We start from the raw sequence: 26718 nt of genomic DNA on the forward strand, positions 1-26718 counted from the left end.
ACAGGTAAGAAATAAGAAAAAGGTTTCTTTGAAGATGTGTTGTTTTCAACTCCATTTCAGATGGAGAATAGAAAATTTAGAGAACCTGAATAGAAAATTCAGAAGCAAAATTTACTTCCCAGTGGTATCTTTCCCCTTACTAGCAAGAAATGAGACCGTAGAGTTGACTTAAGAAATTCCTTTTCAGATAAGATAAAATATTTTCTTATTCCTCTAGCTGAATCCTTCAGCTTTTTTTTTTAAGGGCTTCTGAATCCTTACCATATGATTTGACTGCGAGATGCTGCCAGAATACTTTCACAGGGGACAAACATAAACCAACTATTAATATCTAGTGAGAATTGTAGTTGTATCCCAAATAGAATGGATTCTTCTTTTCTTACAGAGGTTTATGTGATATATTTTTTAATTATTTTCTTACTGGTAAGATGCCCCATATTCTCATGTTGTGTGGAGATTTCTGCAGCTACTCCTGTCTCCAATTCTGGTACAGGAAAAGTAGAAAAAAAAAAACACTTATTCTAGTAAAATCAAGTGAAAATACATTCTGTCAACGAGGGAAACTATACTCTGAAATGCAGTGAAAATATTGCACATTGTTGCACAGCTTTTCTTCAGATATCTACTTTCCCCAGCAACTGATAATATTGAGTCACATAAAATCTTCATCATACTTTAAAGATGTGTTAATAGACATGGAAAGTATTGCTTAGTATTGTTCTATCTTCTGTTCTTCTGTCCTGATATCAGTGGCATATATTTTCTTTTGCAAATGCTTGCTCTCTCTGTGCCTCATCATCAATAAGATTTTGAGGTATTCAACAAGTGTTCATATCTTCTCCAAGGCCTCTTTGTTTATATGAATCCTTAGCTACTGAAGAAGGACTTTGCAGGTTATCTGATCTCTGTGGGAGAAAAAGGAATAACCTATTTCCAGCTTTTTCAGCATGTTGGCAAATCTTGATATATTTTTATATGTAATCATATTTGTCAGTTTATTAATAGATACATATAGCTGCCCACTGAAACTTTAAAATAGTTATAAATATTTATATACTGTGCTTCAGAAAGAATTAAAAATTAGTGGGTTTTTTAGATTTAAGGATTCTTGATAAGCATTCTCAATACCAGTGGCACTGTGTATTTGTGCATGCTTGAAGTCAATATATAGGATTTCAAGGTCTGTGTATATATACAAAATACATACATACATACATGTTCATAATATATATAAAATATATATTTATATAGTTTAAATAAAAAATATTTTTTGTCCTGTTAAGGCAGATTGATTCTTTTTATCATTTAAGGAACTCAGTGCAAGAAAGGCATGTGAAATAGAACAATATAGTTGCCTTCCTTTGTTTAGAAGCTGATTTTTCTACTGGCAGTGGATTAGAATTAGGATGAATTTATTTAGATGGAAAACTTTTACTGCCTTTCAGTATGAATTAGTCTATGCTAGGCACTTTGTTTTACAGTTGATTCCACAATCCCTCTGGAAGTTAGTCTTGCTTTACTTATGACTGAAAGCCTTTATGAAAATCTTCAGGAAATTCACTGTAAAATTATTTCCATGATTAAAGCTAGACATCTAGCAAATATGCAGTGACTCACAGTCATGCAGTGAAAATTTTAAAACATGACCTTTCTTTTTATTAGTTTGTACTCTGGATGCTAAACAAACACTATTTCTGTTTGGTGCTTTGAATCAAAATATATCAAGGTGTAGATATTCAGAGAAAGTCTTATTTCCCTGCACTCTCTTATGAAAATGTTTTGTAACTCTCCTATGATAATTAAATCAAGAGCTTATGAAGGTTACATCTTTTATAAAAATAGTTTAATAGCGTAATTTTAGCAGCATTCCTGTTATTGAAAATCCAAGCATTGAGCTCAAAGAATAAAATAGAGAAGCAATAAATTTTAAACATTGTAAGTTGCCAACATAGCGTTGAATTATACTAAAAATAATGTGTTAATTAATGAATCAAAGTATATAAAACATAGAAGTAATTTCTGGGAAGTACTGATCTCATGAACAAAATACATGTGTTTGCCTCCTAAATCCCTTTATTATTACAGTTGTGCACACCTGCGCCTTGTGTTCAAATAGGATAAGGCAGTTCGTTGAAAGAGTAGGCTAAGATTCACCAGTTAAGAATTATTAAAGTCTGCATACACAGGGAAATGTAAATTATTTTTATACTAGATGTCATGGTTTGGGCCGGACTGGCCACCAAGGCAAATGACAGATGCTGTCTCACAGCCAGTTATTGTACAAGAGGAAATAGAAAACAAGTAGGTGTTGGCCAAAATTGGAGGTATTCTTTGGAGAACTGTGTTCTCCTCTCACCCAATACTGAAGAAGCAAACTACCTATTTCCAAAAGAAATGCAATTGACAGTCATATCCATCATTGTTTGCATTACTTCAGAAGCTCTGCTGGTTTACTTGTCTCATGGAGCAATTTATGGTGATAAATTTACAGCCGAAGGGTCAAGGTTTATTTGTAGTTGAATACGGTTTTGTTTTTAGATTTTCCATTCCATTTCCATTCAGTCAATCCTTACTTAGAGTTTTCTGTCTGGATTAGGACATACATTCTTTAATGAGAAAAAACCCTTTGGGGAAATATTGATTCACTGTAAAGCTCTATAAATGATTACTTACTGGTATAAAGGTTGCCAATTGCAGAAGTATGAAAGCACAGAAGAGTGCCTTTCTGTTTTTCATGGCAGCATGTGTTTATGACACATTTTTGGTGTTAGATTCTGACAAAGTCTAAATATAGGGCCTTTTCCTCATTCAGAACAAGACTGCCAGTGTTTCTTTCCTGAGGAGGTGTGCCATTGTGCACATACTGGGGAAGCACAAAGCAAAGGTCCAGAGCGAGTCCCTCAGGATATGCTGGTAGAGCACAGTCATCAGGTACCCTCAGAGATCTGTGTCTTCAAGTAGTCCTGAAGATGTGTCTTGCCCCAAGGGAAGACTATGGCATGGCTGGGAGAATAACACTCATGTTAGGTAAGTTCTCACTATTGTGTTACTTGGTAGCTAAGCAGAGCATTTAAAGGCAAATATATATATCCCAAACTATCAGAGAAACTGAAATCTCTAGCAGCTGACTTAAAGCTCTGTGACTGCTGCTTATAAAAATTTATTTCTCTCAAAACAGGCCGTCTTTCTTATGCCCACAACTTTTTCTAATATTGTAACTCACCCTACATTAGAAATGTCACAGAACTAATCTTCCATTGCTTCCTTCTGCTTAAAATATCTAGGTACAGTGACACAAATCTGAACGGTTGTGTGTATGCAAGACCTTCTATCTACTGTGCTGCTATCTGCTCAGTCAATGGTAGTCAGTATTTGCCAAAGGCTGCCGCTTCTACCTGATGAATGCTTTGCATCATCAACAAGATCTGCAGCAAAAGTGTGTCCCACAGACTTCTGTGGTGCCAACGGTTGGGTGGGATGTTTGCCACGGCGATGGCAGGACAACATACAGTGGTTCTCCACCTACCAGGAAAAGGTTTGCCTGAGATTTGGGCAAACAACCTCTTAGCACTGGGCAGCTGTTAAGGTTAAAAAACAAAACAAAACAAAACAAAAAGTTTATTGCATGTCGTGCAGGTCTGCATAGAGTACAGGTCTTCAGAAAATGCTGACTTTTTGGTGCTACAGAGAAGTACCTCCCTATACTGCTACCTTTTGTTCTAGTTTGGCTTCAGAATTAGTTCCTGTGATCCAGTGGTCTAGCTGACTGTTGAGTCCAGAAAGATTTACCAAGCTCCCATCAAGATCTATGTCCCAGTCAGGTAGCTGAGCCACATCCTTAGGGCAATGACTAGTATCATATGTATAAAGTCCCTATATATATAGTCTTTTCAGTATAAATGCAGTACCTCTATATTTAAAAGATTTCAAGCATAAGTTCAGCCTTAGGGCCTTCCCACAGTGTTCAGTCCTCATAACTGCTCATGACATCAGCTCATATCCTACCTCTTGTCTGCTGTATGGAATGCAATATGCATGATAGCTTCAGTCTTTGCCATGTAGAGATGTCTTCAGAGTACCCCTCCTTCTTTTTATTCAATGTGAATTCAAAAACATAGACTGCCTCCATATTAGTCTGACTAAATGAACCATTTACCTGTTTTGAAAAGGTTTGAAAGTCATTCTGGTAATTGGAGAGAGGATTTATGCGTTTCAAGCTGCTGTGTAAGCATATCATATTTCATATAATTACCATTGGAAACAAAATTTTGTACAAACTTATGTGAGCGCTGTAAATACTGGTCAGTATTACTTGTTGTTTAAGACTAAGTATTACTAGCAAATTATTGCAGTTAAACATAACTGTGCTTAAGAGGATAGCCCCTGAAGAAGCTTTGTGGGTTTGTGGGGACTCAGTTCTCATTTTGCAAGCCCTTTTTGCTGTTAATGATGATATCTGAAAGTAGAAGGCACTGTCATTTTTATGCATAAATAAATGCATGTTGCAATAGATGCAACATAATTTGAACTTGAAACAAAAGCTCGTATTTTTAAAAAAGGAAGTCCTCAACCGGAATTAACTAGCACTAGTGAATTCATGCTAACTATTCATTTACTTTCACAGAATTGTAGGTGTTGGAACGGACCTTTGGAGATCATCTAGTACAACCCCCCCCCACCCGCCAGAGCAGGTTCACCTCGAGCAGGCTGGACAGGAATGCATCCAGGAGGGTTTTGAATATCTCCAGAGAAGGAGACTCCGTAACCTCTCTGGGCAGCCTGTTCCAGTGCTCTGTCACCCTCAAAGTCAAGAAGTTTTTCCTCATGTTGAGACGGAACTTCCTATGTTCCAGGTTGTGCCTGTTGTTCTTTGTCCTGTCACCAGGCACCACTGGGAAGAGCCTGACCCCATCCTCTTGACACCTGCCCTTTAGATACTTATAACCATTGATAAGATCCCCTCTCAGTCTTCTCTTCTCCAGCCTAAACAGACGCAGGTGTCTCAGCCTTTCTTCATAAGAGAGGTGCTCCAGTCTTTGTAGCCCTCTACTGGACAATTTCCAGGAGTTCCCTGTCCTTCTTGAACCGGGGAGCCCAGAACTGAACACAGTACTCCAGGTGCGGCCTCACCAAGGCAGAGTAGAGGGTGAGGATGACCCCCCTCGACCTGCTGGCCACACTCTTCTTGATGCACCCCAGGATGCCATTGGCTGCCTTGGCCACAAGGGCACATTGATGGCTCATGGTCATCGTGTTGTCCACCAGGACTCCCAGGTCTCTTTCCACACACCTGCTCTCCAGCAGCTCAGCCCCCAACCTGTACTGGTGCATGGGGTTATTCCTCCCCAGGTGCAGCACCCTACACTTGCCCTTGTTGAATTTCATAAGGTTTCATAAGGTCTTGCTGTGTGGTGGCACAGCCTTGTGGTGTGCCAGCCATGCCTCCCAGTTTTGTATCATCAGTAAACTTGCTGATCATCAGCAAACTCTATCCCTTCATCCAGGTCATTGATTGAATATATAGAACAGGGCTGGGCCCAGTACTGACCCGTGGGGAACGCTACTTGTCACTGACCTCCAACTAGACTCTGTGGCCCTAATCACAACCCTCCGAGCTCTGTCTTTCGACCAGTTTTCTATCCACCTTACTGTCCATTCATCAAGCCCACACTTCCTAAGCATCCCTATGAGGATGCTGTGGGAGACTGTGTGGGATGCCTTGCTGAAGTCAAGGTAGACAGCATCCACTGCCCTCCCCTCATCTATCCATCCAGTCATTTCATGGCATACTTTAATTCCTGACTAGCTCTTTAACTAACAGCTCTTTAACTAACCAGCATACTTTAATTCCTGACTAGCTCTTTAACTAACAGGAACAAAATGCAAACCAAAACCTTTTCGAAAACAAAGAAACAAACACATACATACACATGCCTAAAAAAAAATAGGAATCATGAAAATGTAGGGATTTGACTAGAGATACACATGAGGAACAGATGTGGCAAGTAAAAAGATCCTCACTTTTGCATACTTGCCACGCAAAAGCACAGCCTAAGCCTCTGGGTGAGAAACTTGCAGTGAATTGACTAGCTTATTACAAGGTGTTTTATAATGTGTTTCAGAGATTTCTGCTCTCAAAATTTAGATCTACATACACCACCCAGAACCCTGGGAATCTGAATCTATTTTTTGAGCCCCTACGCTATTATCAGCAGCTATGCAATATTAGTGCAGATTTCAGATACTTCGATTAATTTTTGGCAAAGAAAGCAAGTTTATGTCTGTCTGCTGATATAACCGTTATCTCTTACACAACTTGCACGAGGCTCTATATGTTGCAGGTACCATCTGCAATGTTGTGAACCACTCAGATTTGATGATGGTCCTCTGGTTACACAGATTAAAACTGGTCTGTCTTAATATACTAAGAATATGCACGCAGTTCTGGTGAGCTAATGATACTCCAGTAGTTCATACTCAGAGATTAGGAGTCTTTATTTTGTGTGATAAGCATATCTTCATGCCACTCATGTTCTGGGCAGACACTCACCTGCATTAGGCGTGCATATGCCATTCAAACGTTCAAGCATTCAAGCATTTGTCACTCCTAGGTTGAAGTGCACTCCGCACTCATGTGTTGAAGTGTCTGTTTCTGACAAATATTGGGAGAACTCAGTACTCTTTCTTACATGGGGTACAGTAAAAAATTTTAGTTGTTAGACAAGAATTTTCTGACTGACTGACTGACATTAAGACAGGGGTACTTTAGGGAATATGGAAGAAAACTTCACCTATGGGACAAACCAGAAACCTGGGATATATGGCTTTCTCTTACATTTACCTGGAAAAAATTTGAACTAGTAAGGATGTTGTAACTTCATGCAATGAGAGAGGTATGGTCCCAGGAGTATGTGGCACTCTACATTTTGATTTACATTAGCTTCCTGCAAGGTGCTGTTTAGCATGCAAAGTACTAGTTATGAGTCTAAAATGACTGAATGGCAAGGTATTCATTCATATAAAAGACTTTTTCTTTGGGGCATAGTACCATTCAATGAAGGTATGTAAGCTGGAAACTCATTCAGATATTGGAATGTAGACAGAAGGCAGAATGTTGTCTGAGAGAGCCTGGAACTGGTAGTCGCAAATCTTCCTGCTTCAAAGTGGGCTGCATCTCGGTATATTTGTTTCCTGAGAAGTGAGAGGGAGCATGCTAGTAGGAGCTCATAAATATCACAATGCACAGTAGCTGGTTGGTTAGAATATACATTAAGTGCTGGGCGAAGAGCTTTTTTAGAAGTAGACTGTTTTATAACGGTATTTTAAATGTTTCATGGAAAGCCTAAAGCAAAAGAGCAAAAGATAGCATTTTTTTTTATTTAATCAGGATATTTATTTGTTGAAATAAATGAATAATTTATTCACTTGCTATCTTGGTTGTATGTCTCCTTTCTGTGGATCGTTGTCAGGATGTACTTCAAATGGATATTTTTAGAGAGCAATGTTGGTCTTGTGGAATAATTGAAGCATAGCAGTAGGTGAGTTATATGTCCCTGTAGTTGGCCATTGGACTTTTTGAATGTCAGTTTTTATACTAATTTTGTTACTTGAAAACATGCCGTGATGATTAAGTGTTCACATCTTTTATCCTAGAAAATCAGTTGCCATCTTTGCCTTGATCAGTCAGGAATACTGCAAGCCTTACTATGTTGTGTTCAGCTGTCTCCATGCTATACATAAAACAAACACAGGGTAATTTTTCCATCTGACCTTCCTTCAGTCTGGTTTTGTCTCTACTTTTGTTAATGCAGATCAGGTAGTATAACTCAAAGGAGTCTAAATGCACGCCTTCTCAATATGTTTATGGGTATTTGTCTGATTATTTGTGTGTTTATTTTGACAGTAACTTGTGTGCACATATGTTTGTGTATTTATTTGCATGCCTGCATGTACTTATTAAACTGCCTTCCAGAGCTTGCTTCTAAAATGTTAGAACTGGTTCTCAAAATTGTACAATTACTTTGCTTTAAAAGACTTGTGGCAAATATATAAAAGTGAAAAAATAAGTGCAATCCAATAGTGGTTTAGTATAGAGTGGTCTTAATGAACAGGTTGATTAAATAATAAAAAACAAGTATTTCACTAACAAAAAAATCAGCAGAACACGTTTGAATAGTTATATGTTTTACAGCATATTTAATTATAAAAATATCTAATATGAAATAAATATTTTGGAAAATTTATCTATAAAAACATCCTAGAACTAAAGCAAAATGACACAAAAAGAGCAGAGGAAAACATTTTTCATTGCAGTATATTGGCATAAGTTAACTGACTTCAGCTGATTATTTTAATTGACGTTTAACAAACTTCATCTCCAAGCAAATCAAACCACCCTCTGAGATACTTAAAAATAGAGTTAATGGCTTAACTTCATGCATCAGAGCATGAAAATGTTGTTCTGGATGCTTTAAGTACATAGGCAGAAGTATATGTAAAAAAGGAGTCTACTTGTATACCCTTGATACAAGGGTTACCTTATTTTGCACTGATAGAGTGATGATAATCTAAACAGCTTGAGAGTACGACCCTTAGCTTGAAAGCTCCATGTGCCAGGATATCTACAGACAAGACGTTTTCCATGAGGATTTTCCAAGCTTGTAAAAAAATGTAAGATGATGTTGGGATATTTCTAAAAAATTCAAAGAAATGGATCCTGAAACAACCCTTCCCAGAAACTGTGTACTGTTATAATCCAAGTTTGAGCAATTTAATCAATAAGAGTCACCTGATATTCTAGTTTAGTTTATTCAGGGTTGCAATGACTTCATAACATTTGATGTCAATAAATTAAATAATAATGGACATGTGAAAACAAACTAGATACTCCCTTGACTTGTAAACAGTTTGTGACATACACGTTTCTATAGAAAAAACATCGCTGAAATTCTAGATAGTACAGTTACTGATGTAGTAATTCTCTAATTTAAACATAATTTTTCAGTATAAATAAAATTCCAAAACAGATGAAAAATGGTGCCCTCACTTGATTGTTTGCACCAGTTTCATACACAAATAGATTGCATTATGCTGTGAATAGATAAAAAACTGATATAAAACCACAACACTAGAATAGCATTACCAGGCTTATTATGTAAAGACTCATCCCTGTTTACCCTGACTTTCAAATCTCAGGTGTGTTGTTGAGTACTTAACCTACATGCAAAGATACTGCCATGGGATATGCCAGTCATGGCTTGGTTTCCACAAAGTCACTAGCCAAATGTCTGACAAGAGCTGTAGCTGCATGTAGGCTTTAGCACATGCAAATTAAGCTCATTTTTGGAAGCAAGTGAAGAAGATTCACCTGAGTTTTTCTCATTCCTGTGATAGATATGTTATATTTTAACATATTTTCTAATGGTACTCCCTCTTTTTCATAGAGATGCAGGGCAGAAATCTGGGTCACGGGTCTTTTCCTACTATTAGCTAACCTTCCTGTCATTCCCCTATTGAATGACCCTGCTGAAGCCATCTCCCAGCAGGGGTTATTAGTATTTTTTGTTAGCATTTTCCTGTATCTTTATACTAGTGTCATTAATGAAAACATTAAATCTCATCTATCCCTGAGCTGGTTATTAAGGAATCCTCTTTGGATTGCTGGTGCTCTTTTCAGCTTTCCCTACTATATTTTGCCTTTTTTGTACTGATGAGGTTTAGTTGTCTCCCTCTTAAATAAGATTTTCCTGTTAACCAGTGCTAGATGAATTTGCTTTACCACACTTCCTTTTTCATTAATATTACTTTTTACTTTGATTAGCTTCATATCTAAAATGGAAGAATTAAGACAGAGGAAAATTAAAAAGCACTTCAAAACACTATGAACTAGGTGTATTTCAGTGATTAGATTAAAGGTATAAAGATATGTTCAACCAAACTTGAGACTTAAATGAAATAAAATTTTTATGGAATAAATCAGTGACATACAGGAACATAATCATAAAAGCCTACCTGACACATAGGATAAATAAAATGTAAAGATAAGAATTGAAAATGCCTTTTTCAAGCTGCATTTTCACCCATAACTCAAGAAAAATTATAATATATTTTCCAACTGTTTCTTTTTCCTTACAGTACTTGGGGTGTATAGAAGTCTTACGCTCAATGAGATCTCTTGACTTCAATACTAGAACACAGATTGCAAGGTAAGGCTTTGTACAAGTATGGTTTTTAAAAATTCTGAATTGCGTCCCCAGAGTGGAAAGGCCGGGAAAATGGCAAAACACGTAGTAAATAATTTTTTAATACTTTAAATCCACTTTCAAATTTTGCTTTTACAAAGTACGTCTCTCACCTGGTATTAATATAGCTCCAACAGGGCTTAAGGGGTATTTTCTTCATGGTCTTTTGATGTCCCAGGAACTGCTTTAGAAAATTTTTGCCTGTTTGTTATGCCAAATAAGACACACATCTGGGTACCAATTTTGTGACATTTAAGCCAACGAGAATTAGAATATGCTTAAAATCTACAATGCATTTGTTAAAATTAGTCTAGGGAGTTGGTTTGTAGCCACATGTTTATAGGTTTTCATAGTAATTTCTTATGAAAAGATGTCAGATTACAAACTGGCTGTACAAAGGATATAAATGAAAATATATCACCACAATGATACCCGAGACAAATGAAAGAATGTTGTCTTTTCCAGATTGGATGTAAGAAACAGTAAGCTTGTATTAGGTTCTTACTGGAATTGTTTTAAACTTGTCATGGTATTTTTGTATGAGCGGTAGGTACATCACTACAGCACTGTATTAAGAAGTATCCATGAATCATTTTTTTTCTAGGAGACCATTTTCTGAGAACTATAGGAAATAGTTTTTTGCAGACATTTTCACTTGAAAAGCTGAGCTCATTGATTTCAGAGAACTGTAGCACTGACATCTTCTAGCAACTGGAGACCACATTTTCAAATTCTGGTACTGAAATAAGGAAGTAATCCTTTCTAAAGGAACACATATAAAGTGAAATAACTGGACATCGTGCTAGAATTTCACCTCTTTGAGGCATTTTACAATTGCTGATAATCTATCATAAACTATTTGTCATACTGTAGACAGCTAAGTATTTATTTTATTAAAAGAGAAAAATGACTTAGTTTTAGGCTTGGATGCCGATGGTATGGTCTATATGCATTGACTTTGAGTTACAATTGCATAGAGCAGCTTTGAATTAGACCCCTCGAGTCCTCACAAAATGTTAATCATTAATTTGTGAAGCTACTGTGTTCATGAGGGGCATAAAAGCACAGGACAGGTAAATGACAGAATTCTGTTTTTCAGGCAATGTAGACTATGGAAACATTTGAGAATTTTACTACTGCACTTTTTTAAACTCATTGTGTACATTTCTGTGGTATTTGCAGCAGTGACATTTTAAAATGACTTCAAGTCTGCTTCAGACTTGTAGTTCCAATGCCGGCAGCACCTTTGTGTTTACCACTTGGAAGTTAAATAATACTAAACCTATGAAACAGTTGTGATAGTTACTGGGTTTGTATTGTGTATTGAAAGGTGAACTGAATTCGGCTTTATTTTTCTGCACAGTGTCTTTCACTATATGTCTTCATTGGAATACCGTTGCACTTTTCTCATTATCTAGCTTAAAGGCACAACTCTGCCATTAATATGTAAGCTTATTTGCCAATGTAAAGCAATGTGGTCTGCACAAAGCATCTTTGTCTTATAGTTCTTTCAATACAAAAATGATTCTTGTCGTTTACTGTGAAACAGACTTGGAATTATGTTTTCTTCTCTTGAAGTTATAGCATATTTGGCTACATGGTGAGCATTTTCTTGGCTCGTCTTCCTCTTACCACATCCAGAGCACAGGATCTTCCTGTTTTGCTTGTTATTTTGCATTTGCAATTTTCTGTTTTTCATAAAAATGAGGACTCATTAACTCCTCATTCTCATTATGTAGTTCCTGATCTAAAACTTTTTTGAAAGTAGGAGCTTATAGGTGACTTCTGAATCAAGATCTAGCATGTTAACCTGCGTTTCATGAGTTCATCTGGCTCTAGAAATCCCCATGACATGTCTTAAGTACGTACCCACAGGAAGCAGTCTGCCATGCTTTGTTGTGTAGCATTTCACATACAAGCCTATTCTTTATTAAGAAAATATTATTAAGGAATTATTAAAATTCACATTTGCTGATTAACTTGCTCATGTGCGTTAGGAAACATAACACAGGCCTCAAGGTATGTACTGAAGGCTGAGGTTCTGATATTACAGGCACTGATTTCCTCTTAATAAGACACCTGCCACCAAACGGTCTGTGCAGCCCTTTGATTACAAATAAAATAAAAGTACCTAAAGTTACATTTATGTCTACTGTGTCATACATTTGTACTTAGTTATGTCCCTTGGTGATTTCTCTGCAGCCTGGCATTACTAAGAAAACTGTCCTTGTAACCTGACAGCTTATGATGGAGTGTGTCTGAGGCTTGGGTCTCTAGATCTAGTAATGTTATTGGTGACTGCTCCAACTGAGGAACCTAGATACATAACTGCAGTAAAAGCTTTTATGTGTATGGCGCTCTGTAAACTTCTCTGTGCTATTTCCCATAACTTGAAAAACAGATGTCAAGGCAACTCTGATCCCTTTCTGACCCATAAATTGATAAATCAATCCTACTGCATGCATGACATCTGTTTAATCTGTTATTTTTTCCAAGATCTTGCAAAACCAGTCATAGAAGAAAGTGATCCATCTTGGGCCCATATGGCTTCTGGTATTATGCAGTATTTACTAAGTAAAATTTAAAAGTAGTTAGAGAAGATGAGCTAAGTTACCTGATTCAGTGTGGAGGTATGGATGCATCTCTTCCTAATAAGCACACATTGTGCTTGACACATACATTACTCTTTTTCTAGCACTGAATCACATCCCTGTCCCTGCCTCCTTTCTTTTGCTTTCTTTTCCTCCATTTGGAGAGCTCAAGCATAGGAAGTCTGCCTTTTTTCTGTCTTCTGGTTATTGCGTATGTCACTTCATGTCTCTGCTAGCCTTGAGGAGGAACAAAACCCTAAAGTAGAGATGAGCATCACCAATTCCTAGAAGAAAAAGTCTCCTGTGGCTCAGTCATGGGAGGGTGAGATGTGTAGTCTCTGCCTCTACTGCAAACATTGGGTATTATTTTGGAGAAACCATTAGTCCCAGTCACAGACAACTGTGTAATTAAATGAATTAGTTCTTGTAGAGGGCACTTAAATCATTAAGTGGACATTTAGAAATTACTTTAAAAATGACAAATGAAGAACTGTGATTTCAACTCCAGGAACTGGACTGAAGCCCCTGTGTAAACAGTTTGGTCAGCAATCTTCCTTCTGTGTCATGGTTGTGTGAAAAAACAACCTGTGCCATCTAATGCTGTTGTACCCAGCTTGTGACTTGTTTTTGTTTTGCTTTTTCCCATTTTGTAAATTAAAATGTAAAAACTTGCAGAAATATATTTATCTTCTTGTTAAAACAGCGAGTAAGCACTTTCACTTGTCATAGTCTTCATCGGATGTTAGGAACCTTGCTGGTGCCTGACACAAGGTATTGTTGTCCTAATTTTGGATCTGATTTGAGGAAAAATGAACAGCTATGTACAATTTATAACAGATTTTTCCCTTTATCATTACACATTTGAAGTCTCAAGATTCTTTCATACAGGTGAAAAAGGAGAATTAGAGTAGTGTTAATCAGTTTTATTGTATTTATTCTTTTGTGTAATGAATGTAATGTCATGTGAATTCTTGAGGAAATAAATAGATGCGCAAGCTAAGGGTCAGAAATTATGCATAATGATAAATAAAAGCCAGCTGAATCCACATGTTGCATCATTAATTATCCAGTAATAATTCTTCTCACACATGTGAAGTCAAGATGACTTTCTTGGGCAGCAAGATGAACAGAAGCATTTCATTTTCAACGTAGCAAAGGAACAGGAGAACTAGCAGGAAAGACTACTGAGCTAACTGCGGGTGGCAAGCGGTCCTAAATTCATCTGAAACCTACCATCATCGTTACAGAAAACAGGCACTCTTAAGCTTGTGTGGCCAGGCCTTTTGTGCCCTCAGGCTGTTTATTAATAAATAAATAAATAAGGTAAAATTCTTTTGCAACATGTGCAGTGTTTGCAGTTCGTATAATATGTTTGTATGCTTATTGTTAAATCTGTTATAGTGTAATGAGTCTTCGCTTCTGTGTTTTATGCATGAGTGTAGTTATGCACTGGACTGAATTAGAATAATATTGCATGCACTATTTGTTGTACAGCAGTGTCTGGGCTACAAGGCTGCATGTTCCTTGGTATCTAATTGAATGTAATCAGTTTACTGCATGCAGCTTCAGAAAGTCACACCTCCCCATCCTGAGTAAAACATTATATTGCATGCTGTGCTAATAGCAAGTAGATCAGAGGACCAAAATACTTTGTATCAGCAGTGGACCCGAATCCAAACTCTGATCCCAATGCTCTTCAGGAACTCTGTTGGGCTGAACAATTTGAAAGAGATTCCTGATTTTGGGCCTGAACTTTATTAATTGTGAAAACCAAACCCATTTATACCAATATCCCAAGCTTCTGGATGGGAGATGATGGAAATCCAGATTTTGGAGCTGGGTTCAAGTCCAGTGCTAAGTAATATGAATGAAGTTCAGTTGATGTAGTTTTTCTTTCAACCGTATCTGTATTCTTTGCAGAAATTTACTGTCGGCAAGTATCAATGAAAAAAGGATGGAAGACATTGAAAAGGAAGAGTGTTTCCTCTGTGATTTTTAAAGGTGGATAGGTAACGTGTTATCTGCAGTGAATTCTGTATTCAGTCTCCTCCTTAACATGCTCTCTTCCTTGGAAGGTGAGTGTGGTTCACCCCTGCTTTCTGCTATGTGGACTCTGGACGGGTGGTAGTGCTTAGGGGATGGTGCTTAGGGAATTGCAGAACACGAATACCTGCACAACAGTCTGGGTACACAGCTGCATATGAACAAGTATCCTCTTTCCTTGTGCACAGTTACTTCAGGGCCAAAGCTCTGGGAAGCACAGAGTGCTGACTACTGCTCTGATCACCAGGAAGCAGGATTTCCAAAAGTGGATGGTGACATCCTTATAATTAATACAGCACATCTCTAAGTGTGGCAATGACAGCTTTTGTGCCTGATACTGTCAGGGAATAATTTACATTTGCTAGTTTAGCTGTCATTAGCACAGAAATGGGTCAGAATAAATAGGGTTTTGTATGTTTAACATTGAAATGTTTCATTTTCAATGTAATATTAGTGGGGAAAATGTTAGCTAGTATTTGGATTAATCTGACTAGTATATGTTACTGCAAAGCCTGAGCAAGAATAACTAATTGAGGTCCCCTATTCACTTGCCTTTGTGAGAAATCAAAGAGCCTGTCAAGGGGTAGGGAAGGTGAAGAGTTGAAAGCAAAATGGTCAGGGAAGCAGTTACGGCTATAGCTGTACGCTGGGTTTTCAGAAAACTGGTGACTCCACTTGGTTGGAGCAGGAAAGACTGAGAAGCAGGAGGACTGAGGCAGAGTGGTCTTAACATGTTTTAAATGCAAATCACAATGCAAAGTGAACAACTGCCTAGCACTTTGGAAACAGAGACACTCTCAAGTTCTTCTGCTAATAGCACCTAGCAGTTTGATTACATAGAGAAATGAAGGTGTAAGGAATTTGAGTGTCTTTTGTATGATATGCCCAGTCATACCAGACAGTTCATCACCACTGAACAGTCATTTTGGCAAATATGACTTGTATATTTATAAAATATACTTTACATATAAAATATACAAAATATAAAATGGGGTTATTTGAAAGGGCAGTGTTAGAACTTCAGTCCTCTAATAAAAAAGAGGTTTTGGAAGATCTCTATCTCCAAAGTCCTGCTTTGGACATGAAGCCAATTAGAGGTTAGAGAAAAATATTTGTTAGACTAAATTTTTTTTATTTTACTTTTGTAAGGTTTCCTGTGCCTTTCTTTGAAATACCTGCAATGGGCTACTTTTTGAGAGAGAAGATACTATAGTAAATGACCTGAGGCTGGACACAGTTTGGAGGTTACTATGATTCTGACTTAGCAACAGAAGACAGTTTTAATTTCTCTCTCTCTATCTCCCTGATCACTGCTAGAATAAACAGCTAGAGACCAGGCTGAGTGTAAAACAGCCTGAAGGTTAAAAAAGATGTTAAAGAATTGGAGCTGCCTAACAGATCTAAACCTCTGAGTAAATTTTTCTTTATTTCTTTTTGTATCATTGACCCTGATCTTGACAGATGGAGTGTTGTGCAGAAGGCAGGCTTTTGTAGGTGTGCATTCAACATCAAGGTTTTGTATACCCCCACTTTATGTTCATAATAGCTGTAACCAATGTTTTAAGAGGTTTCCTCTTTGAAAGGTACCCCAAATTGTGGACCAAAATTGTCAGAGTCTAAATAATGGTTAATTGCAGATATACATGACTGTGTTCTCAGCAGTGAAAGAGCAGCTATATGCCTCTTTGGCATTGCCTGTTGGTGGCGTACATTTGTCGTAGCTGTAAGGAAAGAATTGATCTCTTTGCTCCAGTTTTATGAGTGCAGACAGAGCAAAGAGATATATCTAAGTTGTGCTACTGGATAAACAGTTTCACTCTACATGTCTAAAACTAAGACCATTTTTCGGAACTGCTGTATTAGAAAAAGGCATCAAGATCAGGTAGACTTCCCTGTTACTGATGAAAGAAACAGAGTTTCTGAAACTTACTTGCATGTTACAAGAGAAGGTAGAGATTGTACTGAAATTGCCTCAAATATTCCTTGAAGTTAGATCATCTATAAATACTGAGAACAGACCTGCCATAGAGCATACCAATAGATAAGAAGATTCTTTGGCAGTAAAAGTGAAAGAGTCCTCTCAAGTGCACTGACTTCTGTTAACAGATTGATGTAAGTCTTGCACTGAAGATGCATGAGTGTAAGAATAACAACCGTTGGATAGATTGCATACTACATACCTAATAGCCTGCGGTACTCTATGTCTAACAGTTGCCGAAGCCAATTTTATATTGTTTTACTATATAAAATTTATTAAATAAACCAAAAATGAAGTTGGCCAGCTTTCTTTCATTTTCTGCTTGTAGATTTTCTACATGTGAAAAAACTCCATTTCAAGAAACTAGGAGCTAAGGGGAAGAAAAGGAGGAGTCATCGTCTCCTTGCTCTGCGAGTGTCAACAGCTTGCATGCTGCATCTGCTGATGTTGCCTTATTCCACAAACCTTTTCTTCCAGGCTTTCTGTCACTTGTGTGGTCAGGACAGGCTTCACTTCAGTCTGACTGCTGTGACAAATATGACCGAGACATTGCTCAGTCTCTGTGCCACTTTGTGAGGAGGGTCCCCTGCAGGGCTACTCCTGGCACAGTACCCTGAATTTGTGGCAGTAGGCACATCCACACCACATGGTTAGCCTTCCCTTCCTATCCATACTCTGTGTTCTGTTTCCCTTAGCTACTTCTCCAGCTTTATATCTTCCAGACATTGTCAATTTGCCAGTTGGCATTTAAAGTTCTGTAAACCGGAATATACTGGTTTAGTCTTCAGAGCTTGTGAATGTCCCCTGTGCATGTGCTTCTTCAGACAGCACATGCTCATTTTGCCTGTTTTGCAAATGAACAAATAATATTTCAATTATTAAACTGATTTCTAAAAAAGTATTTTTGGTCTCGGTTTTTTTCTTTTTCAGAAGCAAGTTGTTTTTACATTTGGTATGGACTTTGTTTCTCCTCAGCAAATACTGGTACAACATGTGGCAATGATTTATGAATTATAAAAAAAAATTAAAAAATGGCAGGAATATAATACTGTTAAAAAGTAACTGGGAGCCTTCTGTACAGTTCTTCTAGTTATGTCATGCTTTCATTTAAAAGTCCATCTTTTGATGTCTGCTTTTTTAAGCTATGAAGCCCTGTGCTTTGCAGGTGGTAAAGATAAACTTGGGAACTGTAGAATACTAGAAGATATTAACAAGAGAATATTGGTAATTTTCAATTCTCGTCATACAAAATATTTCAGACTAAAAACTACTCACAGTTTCTTGTCTCAATATTTGAGATGGCTATACTTTTTCCAAATATGTTGACAAAATCTGTGTGATTTGTGTGTGCCTGTCATTTCCCATTTCAACTCATTGAAATATGAGTTCCAAAATTCTGGTTTTTAATCAATTAAATCGTATTAATTGAAAACAGCAAAACCAAAACCTATCATCACAGCCAAAGAAATCTTTGAAACCACAAGAAGGGAGGGTATTTTCATGTGATGGTGTTTCACAGGGCAACAGATTTGAGCTTCCTGAGTGGGCTACTTTGTGTAACAGTCAGAGTAAAATCTGACTAAAGCTATGAAAAATATCAGGACACTAGCCTTTTTAATGGCAATGTCTTTTTTTTTCTGTCTCAGAGAGATGTCATGTTGCTTTAAAGCAGAATAGGTCAGCCTCAGAAAATGCATATTTGTAATTTTTCACTGGATAAATTTGCATGCTGAAATTATATTCAAAATACACAACATGTTTTGTGCCAAGAAAATGACTCCACAGTATGACCATCTGCAAAGCAGAAAATACTCTTGGACAGATTTGGAACTCAGCATGTGGTCCCTACTGCAGACAGTGGAGTAGCTAATTTTACAAGAGATCAAGATAACTCTACTGGTATTTATCTGAGCCTAGCTAAAGAAACAGCATGTGGCTTAGAAAGGTGTAATGTGTGTCTATGTGGAATAACTTTCCTATTGGAAAGGATGCAAATGTAGTCACATCCAAATTTTCCAAACTCTGTGCAACTGTTTAGCCAAGCAGATATGTCCAGAACATCTGCTTTTGCCTTCCTTGGACAAGTGTTTGCATGCACAAGCAGGTAACGGCACTCTCAACCTAGCAGCAATATCTATTTCTGGGCTTGACTTGTGGCTCAGGTGTTTGTGCTGCAGAGGCATTTGCAAATTTGATTTGCTGAAAAAAAAGCTTACATCTGCCCTGTGCTGCCTGGCAATGCAAGCCAAAAAGAAGTCTTTAGGATGTCTTTTCCACATCACTAGGCTATTTGTGTAAAGACTTCCACCCCAAAATGATCTAGAATGTTCTGAACAGAGAGAGGCAGGAACCTTCCCCTGGAAAAAATGCCTATCAGTCCAGTGGCAGATATTCAGCTGTCCTTTTTCTTCCTGTTTTCATCAGATACTTTTTTAAGGCTCCTTAAAAGTACTGTGTCTTCTGTTGCAGGTACAAAAAGAGTTGCTGCCGGGCTGGTCTGACCTTGCCTACGCAGAATTGCTGTATTTTCTGAAGTTCACAGCATTTTCACCAAATGCATTGTTAAGTTAAACCCTGCAGTTGCTTGGGTACATTTAATATTCACAGAGTTTCAAAAACTGAAGTTAAAGAATTGTCAAATTCAAGTTCAGATGTCCTGCCTCATCTGACATGTGTCACAACGAGTTGTCACCTTTCTCAGGTCCTTCACCCCACAGTCTTTCTGCAGACTTTGGGAACACTGAGTTCAGTAAAACTGATATATTTTACTAAAAGGAAGACAGGTAGTTGGAAGATCTATAGCATTTTGTTACTGAGTGAGAGAATGTATATCCTAGCTTTTTAGCTGCTTAGTGTGTTCCCCACTCTGTTGAGGCAGGACTTATGAGCAGAAAGCAAGGCTGCCTTGCCAACCCTCAGTCCTGGGCTTCAGCATCTTCAGCTGGTGCATTTCCTCTCCTACACTCAAGTGGCAGTTTTGATCAACAAGGTCCTTGAGTCACATGGGTCTATTGAGTAACACGCTTTATGTATGATTATCAGGAGCTCACAGGCAAAAGAGGTAGTAGCAAAACCACTACAAAAATAATAAGCCTGTAAATGTTTTTTGTCAGGTGCAGTGACCTGAAAATTCCCTTCTCTTCCTACCTGCTCCATGTTGCTGCTACAGAGAGAAGATGGTGGAAGCAAATGGGAAGAGAAAGGAAGTTACAGGTGAACGTAGCCCTCAAGCACAGTTCATATCTCTGAAATACAAATCCTTTTTGTGAGAGGCAAAACCTATGAGGGATCTCAATGTGCTAATCAGACCGCTGGAGGAGACAAAGAGGATGAAGTGCTGGTGATGATTCTGTGGCAGCGACTTGCAGACAAAATGCCTGGGCAGCTCAGACACACCAGGGGAGGCAAAAGGCATGGGTCTGAAAGATAGCAGTGGGCTAGTGACTGCCACAGGCCTGGGATTCCCACCCCATTGCCTGCAAAGGATTTGGTTCAGTGCAAGAAAGAGATGGAAACCACAAGTTTTAGCTCAGTAGCAAGGCTGAGGGGAAGGCTGTATGTAACACGACATCTGTTTGCCTTTCCTGAGTCAAAGAAAAGTATTTCTGTCAGAGAAGAAGAATATTTCTTTTTACTGATTACAGTTTCAGGAGTATCCTATGTCTCAGTATCACGATGATCAGTGTGTGTGATGCTTGCTGTGCTGTATTTCTAAGATGCATCAGGCTGCTCTTTTAGACTAATTGATTTTTACTTGCTCTAAGAAAAGCTAGTAGCTACTTCAACTAAAACACTTGTTTGGAGTCAAAGAGACATTGTGCGAAATGCGGGAACTGAATACAAGCTCTGAGCTGTGAAATGGGGTGCACTTGTAGCTCTGATGGTCTGAGAGCATATGTAAGGCAGGGTTTGTAGTGAGAGGCAATTTTATTAGATCAGCAGATGTAGTGGGGTAGGGGGGAAGAAAAGAAGAAGACAAGCTGTGGAAAAAACAAGGTCTTCTCTAGACCTGAAGAAAGGATTATGTGCCTGAAACTTTTTTTGACTCTGTCACTATAAATCTTATGCTTCTTCACAATGACAGGACTGTAAACCTGCTGCGAGGCCTGTTCCACGCCCACAACCACCACCCCAAAAAATAATACATTTGTGCAATTCCTTCAGGTGATTCCAACTTTGGATTGGGCCCTAGGTAAAAGCACCCAAGGCATAACTATATAGTGATTACCGATTGCAACCGGATACATCTTTTACATTTGCTGAGCTATTATATTTTGAATGCTGATACGCATTTCTCTCCTGACTCATTTGTTGATCCTGTGCATAGTGCGAGACTGAAATGTCATCGTGCACATGGAATAAAATTAAAATAATTTATTTTTTTATCAAGGTTGTGTTTTAAGGTTTTGATTATTTTGACTGTTCTTTAGTTTGTATTTCATTGTCTCCCATTCGTTTCTGTTTTGGTTTTTTTTTTTCATAAAATATGTGTTATTTGCATGTTTTTAGGTCTAAATACAATGTGTTGTTAGTCTCAATACATATTTAAAACAGTTAAACAAGTTTAGAATTCACCTTTACTCGTCCCTGTGCAACCGTTCTGTCTTACAGTGTCAATGGGACAGGTCTGTTACAGCTTTGTAGCTAATGGTCACAGGAAGGTCTCTCAGTGCATGGAAACAAATTCTAAATACTGACTAGATTGACTATTCAGATAATAGTTTGTTAAATACTGAAAGGATCTATAAGATTTGCTTGCGGCAGTATGATTTCAGGAGTTTTTGTGGTATACGGTTACTCTCCTATGAAAGAGTATGGATTCAAATTAATTTTCAACACGCATTTCTTCCATTCAACCTGACTATGATGGGAAGAATGAAGCCATATTAGAGAACTGAAGCAAAGTGTTAATGGCATTAGTTTTGCTTACAACGTAAAAATAGGGCCACAAATAAATTATTCAGATCATATTGAACAAATATCAATTAAAATTTTGTACACCACATGTATTGTATATAACATGAATATTACCAGGAATATTTTAGGGTTCTGATATTATCTAAAGCCAGGTGGTTTTGCTCTGACTAGAAAAGTGCATAGTATAGTAGTGAGAAAAATGATAGTTACTACCCCTTACATTACAAGAAAGGTTTAAAGATAAGGTGTAAAGTGATGTTGATTAAAGACATGGCTTATAATCAGATTCCTTGTGGCTTAATAAGGTACAAAGATGAGACTTGGAAGATGGTATTAAGATAAATATTCTAATTTAGGGTGAGCAAATGTCTTTTTAATACTTCAAGAAAACATTTTTATCCTTTGTAGTTCTCAAGATATTCTTTCTTACACTTACATTGACTATATACTGTCTTCTGCTTCACACTGAAGTAATCTAAATTTGAATGGCACCTGTTTTGGCCTTGAGAAGAGAGTAACGGACCCACTATCCTCACTTGTGAGCAGAAATACAGTCTGAAACTGTTCTCTCCTAGTGCATTTCAAGTATAACAAAGCAACCTGTGCATTCGTTTGCCATAAAGCTTTTTTCTGTCTCTTCAGGGAAGCAATCAGTCGTGTTTGTGAAGCTGTGCCTGGTGCCAAAGGAGCCTTCAAGAAACGAAAGGTATTTTTCTTTACTTGTAGTGCAGTTGACTGTATTTTCTTAGTTCAACACAGAGGAGGCACAGCAGTCAGGTGACTTTAAAGCAGCTTTGAGAATTGCAGATCAATAATAATTTAAAATATTAGCTGTTTTCACCCACTGTATGTTGCCTCTTACCCTTTGGTCAGGATCTGCTTTTATAGGCATCTAGAATTATAAGTACATCTAGGAAAAAGATTGTGGCTTGCCTTTATGTTCTGACAGTAGAAACCCGCTCCTTGTCCTTTTCTTTCTTTTGTAGATTCCAGGTGAAAGGCTTAAAACAAACAAAAAGGGATGCCTTTTCATAAGATGCATGAGTAAGTTGTGGAAATAAGTGCTGGAACCTATTGCAGAGGCCAAAAATATACATAGTTTTGAAAGTGATTAGACCTGTTCTTGGAGCCTAGCTCTACTGGCAACAATTAATCAATTTGGAAATCACTGATTTCTGGAAATTGAGAGAACATAGCAAGTTATCCTCTGTTCCCTATGCTCTGTTCCCATAAACACCTGTGGCTGATGCTCAGTGGCCAGCATTGACAGCAGGTCCAGTGGGCATTGGCCTGACACAGTCATTACCTTGTTTCTATTATTTGTGTGGTAGGAGTTAGGAACTGCAGGCAAGGAGTGGAGGAATCCTTGACTTGGCTCCTGTACTCATGGGTCTCAACAGTCTTGCACTGCCTGCTCTTCCAGGGGCCAGCTAGTAAAGCTGGGATTTAATGCTAACTTTAAGGGAAGGAGCATAGAAAGCAATTAATTATAAACCTTGTGTAGTGTTGTTGGGCACAGGAGAACAGACAGGAGAAGGAAAAGGTCTGTCTGCTTTCCCAGCTGCTCCACCATCTAGGCAGAATCCCAGCAGAAAGAGGTGGGATGAAATGCCACTTGTTTGCAATGGAGAATCTTCCCCTGGTGAAATAAGGCATATGTGACAATATATGTCACAGCATAATTGGATATTGTCTCAGAAATTAAGGTTGTGGTTCTCCCCCTTGCCACCAAATATATGTCACTGGTGTTTCTAGGTTCTCTGGCTTTTGTTTTTAAACCTAAAAGTAAAGAGGAAAATATCTTTTTCCTTGGAAAGCAAAATGATGCAAAATATCATTGGAAAAGTAGGTTAAACAGAGTCCCAAGTGCCTAGTGAGACACCTTGCTGTATTATTGGTTTTAGAAGCAATGTTGCTTCTTAGTTATTGAAAAGAAGTACCGTTTTTAAAATAAGTTTACAGGCTGAGAATAAAATTTGCCCAGCAACAGAATTTCAGATAAATGTTAAAGACAGATATCTTTTGCTAGTCTGTACTTTCATCATGGTTTTGCCACTAGTGGCTTATGAATTTGGTTAAGGTGACATGTACTTCTTGAGGCCAAGTTTTCACACTTAACCACACTGTGGGCAGTTGATCCTTGGGCACAAGCTGGGAATCATGAGGGTTTGAGGAAAGAAGAGAAACAAGAATATTCAAAAGGGCTTGTTTTAAAGAGTTGTTGTTGAAATACTAGCTCTGTATGATGGCAAAGTTAAAATAGTGCAGCACAAATGTTACATATGAGCAGTATGTAGGTAGTATATTTTTAATCAATTAAACAGAAGGAAAAGGAGCTAAAACTGAATATATGTAGGTTTTAAGGAACAAAGAAGCACAAGTGTGTCCATCCTGGTAGGGCAAAACTTTCTAAGCTTGCAGGGAGCTTAGGCCAAATGAAAATTCAGTGGCAGAAGAACATTGCCTCCAGTCACAACTTTGCTTTTATATCCTAATGACCAGCATAAGTATTCACCAGTCCAATTCACCATTCCACAGCAAGTAGAATGACTTGGTCTGTTATTGCTGGGGAGCCTGATTTTCTACACGCTGTGGTTTACCTGAATAAGGCTGCTCTCATGCAGCAACATGGTTCCCTATAGCTGTCAAAAGTGAAAAGTTTGTAAACTTTGCTTTGGCAGCATAACTTACATTGCTACAAATGTAAGGCCTAGTGAAAGGCTTACAAAAGTTATCAATATTATTACATTCCCTTTATTACATTTGCACACTTTGTACTTATTCTCTGAGCTAGGATTAATCTTTAGTTGCATGGTATACCCCAGCATACAGAGGTTTTAGCCTATGGCTGGTCTTTTACCTACTGCTAAGAAGTCTGCAAGCATAATGACATTATGTATCCCTTTTTGTGAGCATCCCATCGGTATCACTGGAGTCCTGTTTTCCATGTGGGAAGCGGGTAGAGCTGTAAGTAGACACAGAGCAAATAACAGATTTATTTTCAGGAGTTGAAGCTGTTTTTACAGAATAAGAACATGCCATTTTAAGAAACTGACTTAAGGCATCTTAGTCAGCTCACTTGATCCCTTGGTGAAGATGACACTTCGCTATCTCATGAAACCCTTATTTTTTTATGTCAAGAGTGGATGAATACTGGCCTAGCTAGTAGTAGCAGCAGCAGTAATATAAATAAGAAATTATCTCCAGAGGAAAACAGCTGCTGCAGACAAATGATCTTTCAAAAGCCTGCAACTTTTTAGAAACCTTTAAGATTACAGCTAGCCCTGCAAACAATGAAGGTCATCCCAAATAAACAGAGAACAAAAATGTGCTTTTTTTCCCCCCCTTCACAGCCACCAAGCAAAGTTCTTTCTAGCATCTTGGGGAAAAGCAATCTTCAGTTTGCAGGAATGAGCATAATGCTGAATATCTCCACCACCAGCTTAAACCTAATGACTCCTGATACAAAACAGGTGAGTGTAACTGCCATATTCATTTGTGGGGCTTTTGATGAACAGCCTACTGCGTAATTATTTGCTCTCTGCCAAAATGCTCAGTTGCTTAAAGTTGTTATCCCACAATAACGTCCAACGTAATAAATGAAATCAGAATATAAAGCATAGTAGGAGTCATAGTTTATTCTGGTGTTCAGCACAGCTTTGATGAATTACTTTCTTCTTGCCATGTTTCAGGGAGCTCAGTTTTGCTCTTATGACTAGATCTGTGACTTGAAATGATATTTTCTGGTCGTGGGAGTTCTTGTTGGGTACAGTTACAAACTTTCAGAGTGTTAAAAGGGATGCATTTGGAGTAAGTGATTAAAGGGCTGAATGCACATCCCCAATTTTGTTGTCATTCTTCCCATTTAGAGCCTTAACGGCCAATTTGTTCCTGAGGTGCTGCTGAAAACACAGCCTCGGGGATTTTGCAGTGCAGCGAAATGCCAGTCTTTTAGAGAGACAAGGCAGCCTTTTTCAAGCAGCCCATTTCTTCTTCATTGTGCTGAAGGTACAGACAGACTTTGGGGAATCACTGCAGTGGATTGTGAATGATGTATGAGATGAGAAAAATTCTTGCTTAGGGTATATATAAAGCAGACAGATGTGCGCAGTCACTGCTGTGCTATTTGCTGTGAGACACATACTATGTCAGGGCATGCAACTTTCTGCCCAGATACAGGTAGAGAGAAAAAAAATATAAATTCCTGCAGTCCTTAGGAGCCTCAGGATTAAAGAATAAGAAAGAATGCATACCTTGTCTATTAAACAGGTTGCTGTTTATTATTATGTTTTCATTCATTTATCTTCATTCTTATCCTTATTTAGAAAACATAACCTTCTGCAGTGAGCACTAAACCGTGGGAACCATATTATGGCTGATTGCAGTAATTTGGAGCCTTATTGTGGAATATAAACAGCAGTGCTTTCATAAGGACAGTTACCCTCAGTCAGAAACATAGAAATTTGATGGTAATTAAATCTACTACAAAAGTGCCAAACCCTGAAAGTCGCCTCATCTTCAGCTGACATCGGGGTAGAAATGGAGCTAAACTGACATATCCCAGGGAAGAATCCTTCCCCAGATGCCTTTTCTCTGAGTTGACAGAACTGCTTATCTTTCTCTCATGTCATTCTTTCTGAGATAGACTCGCTGTGGGTGCTGCAGGCCTGGGAAACATCTGGTCTCTCAGAGATCCCCAGTCTGGCTGCGGTCTCCCTTGTTTCTTGTTTGTGCCAAGCATTTGATTTTAAAATAAGCATGGCCCAGCAGCTTTTCCCTTTGAAGCCCCACCCAGGGAGATGGCTGAGAACTTCTGTGATAGCCTTTTTTCCCAGACAACCTGGAAGGCAAGAAAGGAGTTGTTGGCCTTTGGGAAGCAATTGCATGTATCCCCGTGCAACAGTTTTGTGAACACGTTAAGTAGGAATGGGTGGAAGTTGAATTTATT

At 38.1% G+C, this 26718-nt stretch overlaps 1 protein-coding gene across 4 annotated transcripts in view; it reads left to right on the forward strand.

Moving 5' to 3' along the window:
- SHC3 (SHC adaptor protein 3) overlaps positions 1-26718 on the forward strand; it is a 93613-nt gene that overhangs the window by 44175 nt on the left and 22720 nt on the right. For all 4 annotated transcript variants that reach the window (XM_063321139.1, XM_063321136.1, XM_063321137.1 and 1 more), the window contains 3 exons: positions 10135-10205; positions 22413-22476; positions 25124-25243. In XM_063321139.1, coding sequence (XP_063177209.1) covers positions 10135-10205; positions 22413-22476; positions 25124-25243 — 255 coding nt within the window. The remainder of the gene's footprint in view (positions 1-10134; positions 10206-22412; positions 22477-25123; positions 25244-26718) is intronic.

Source organism: Chroicocephalus ridibundus, chromosome Z, assembly GCF_963924245.1.
Source record: "Chroicocephalus ridibundus chromosome Z, bChrRid1.1, whole genome shotgun sequence".
NCBI classification, from domain to species: Eukaryota; Metazoa; Chordata; class Aves; order Charadriiformes; family Laridae; genus Chroicocephalus; species Chroicocephalus ridibundus.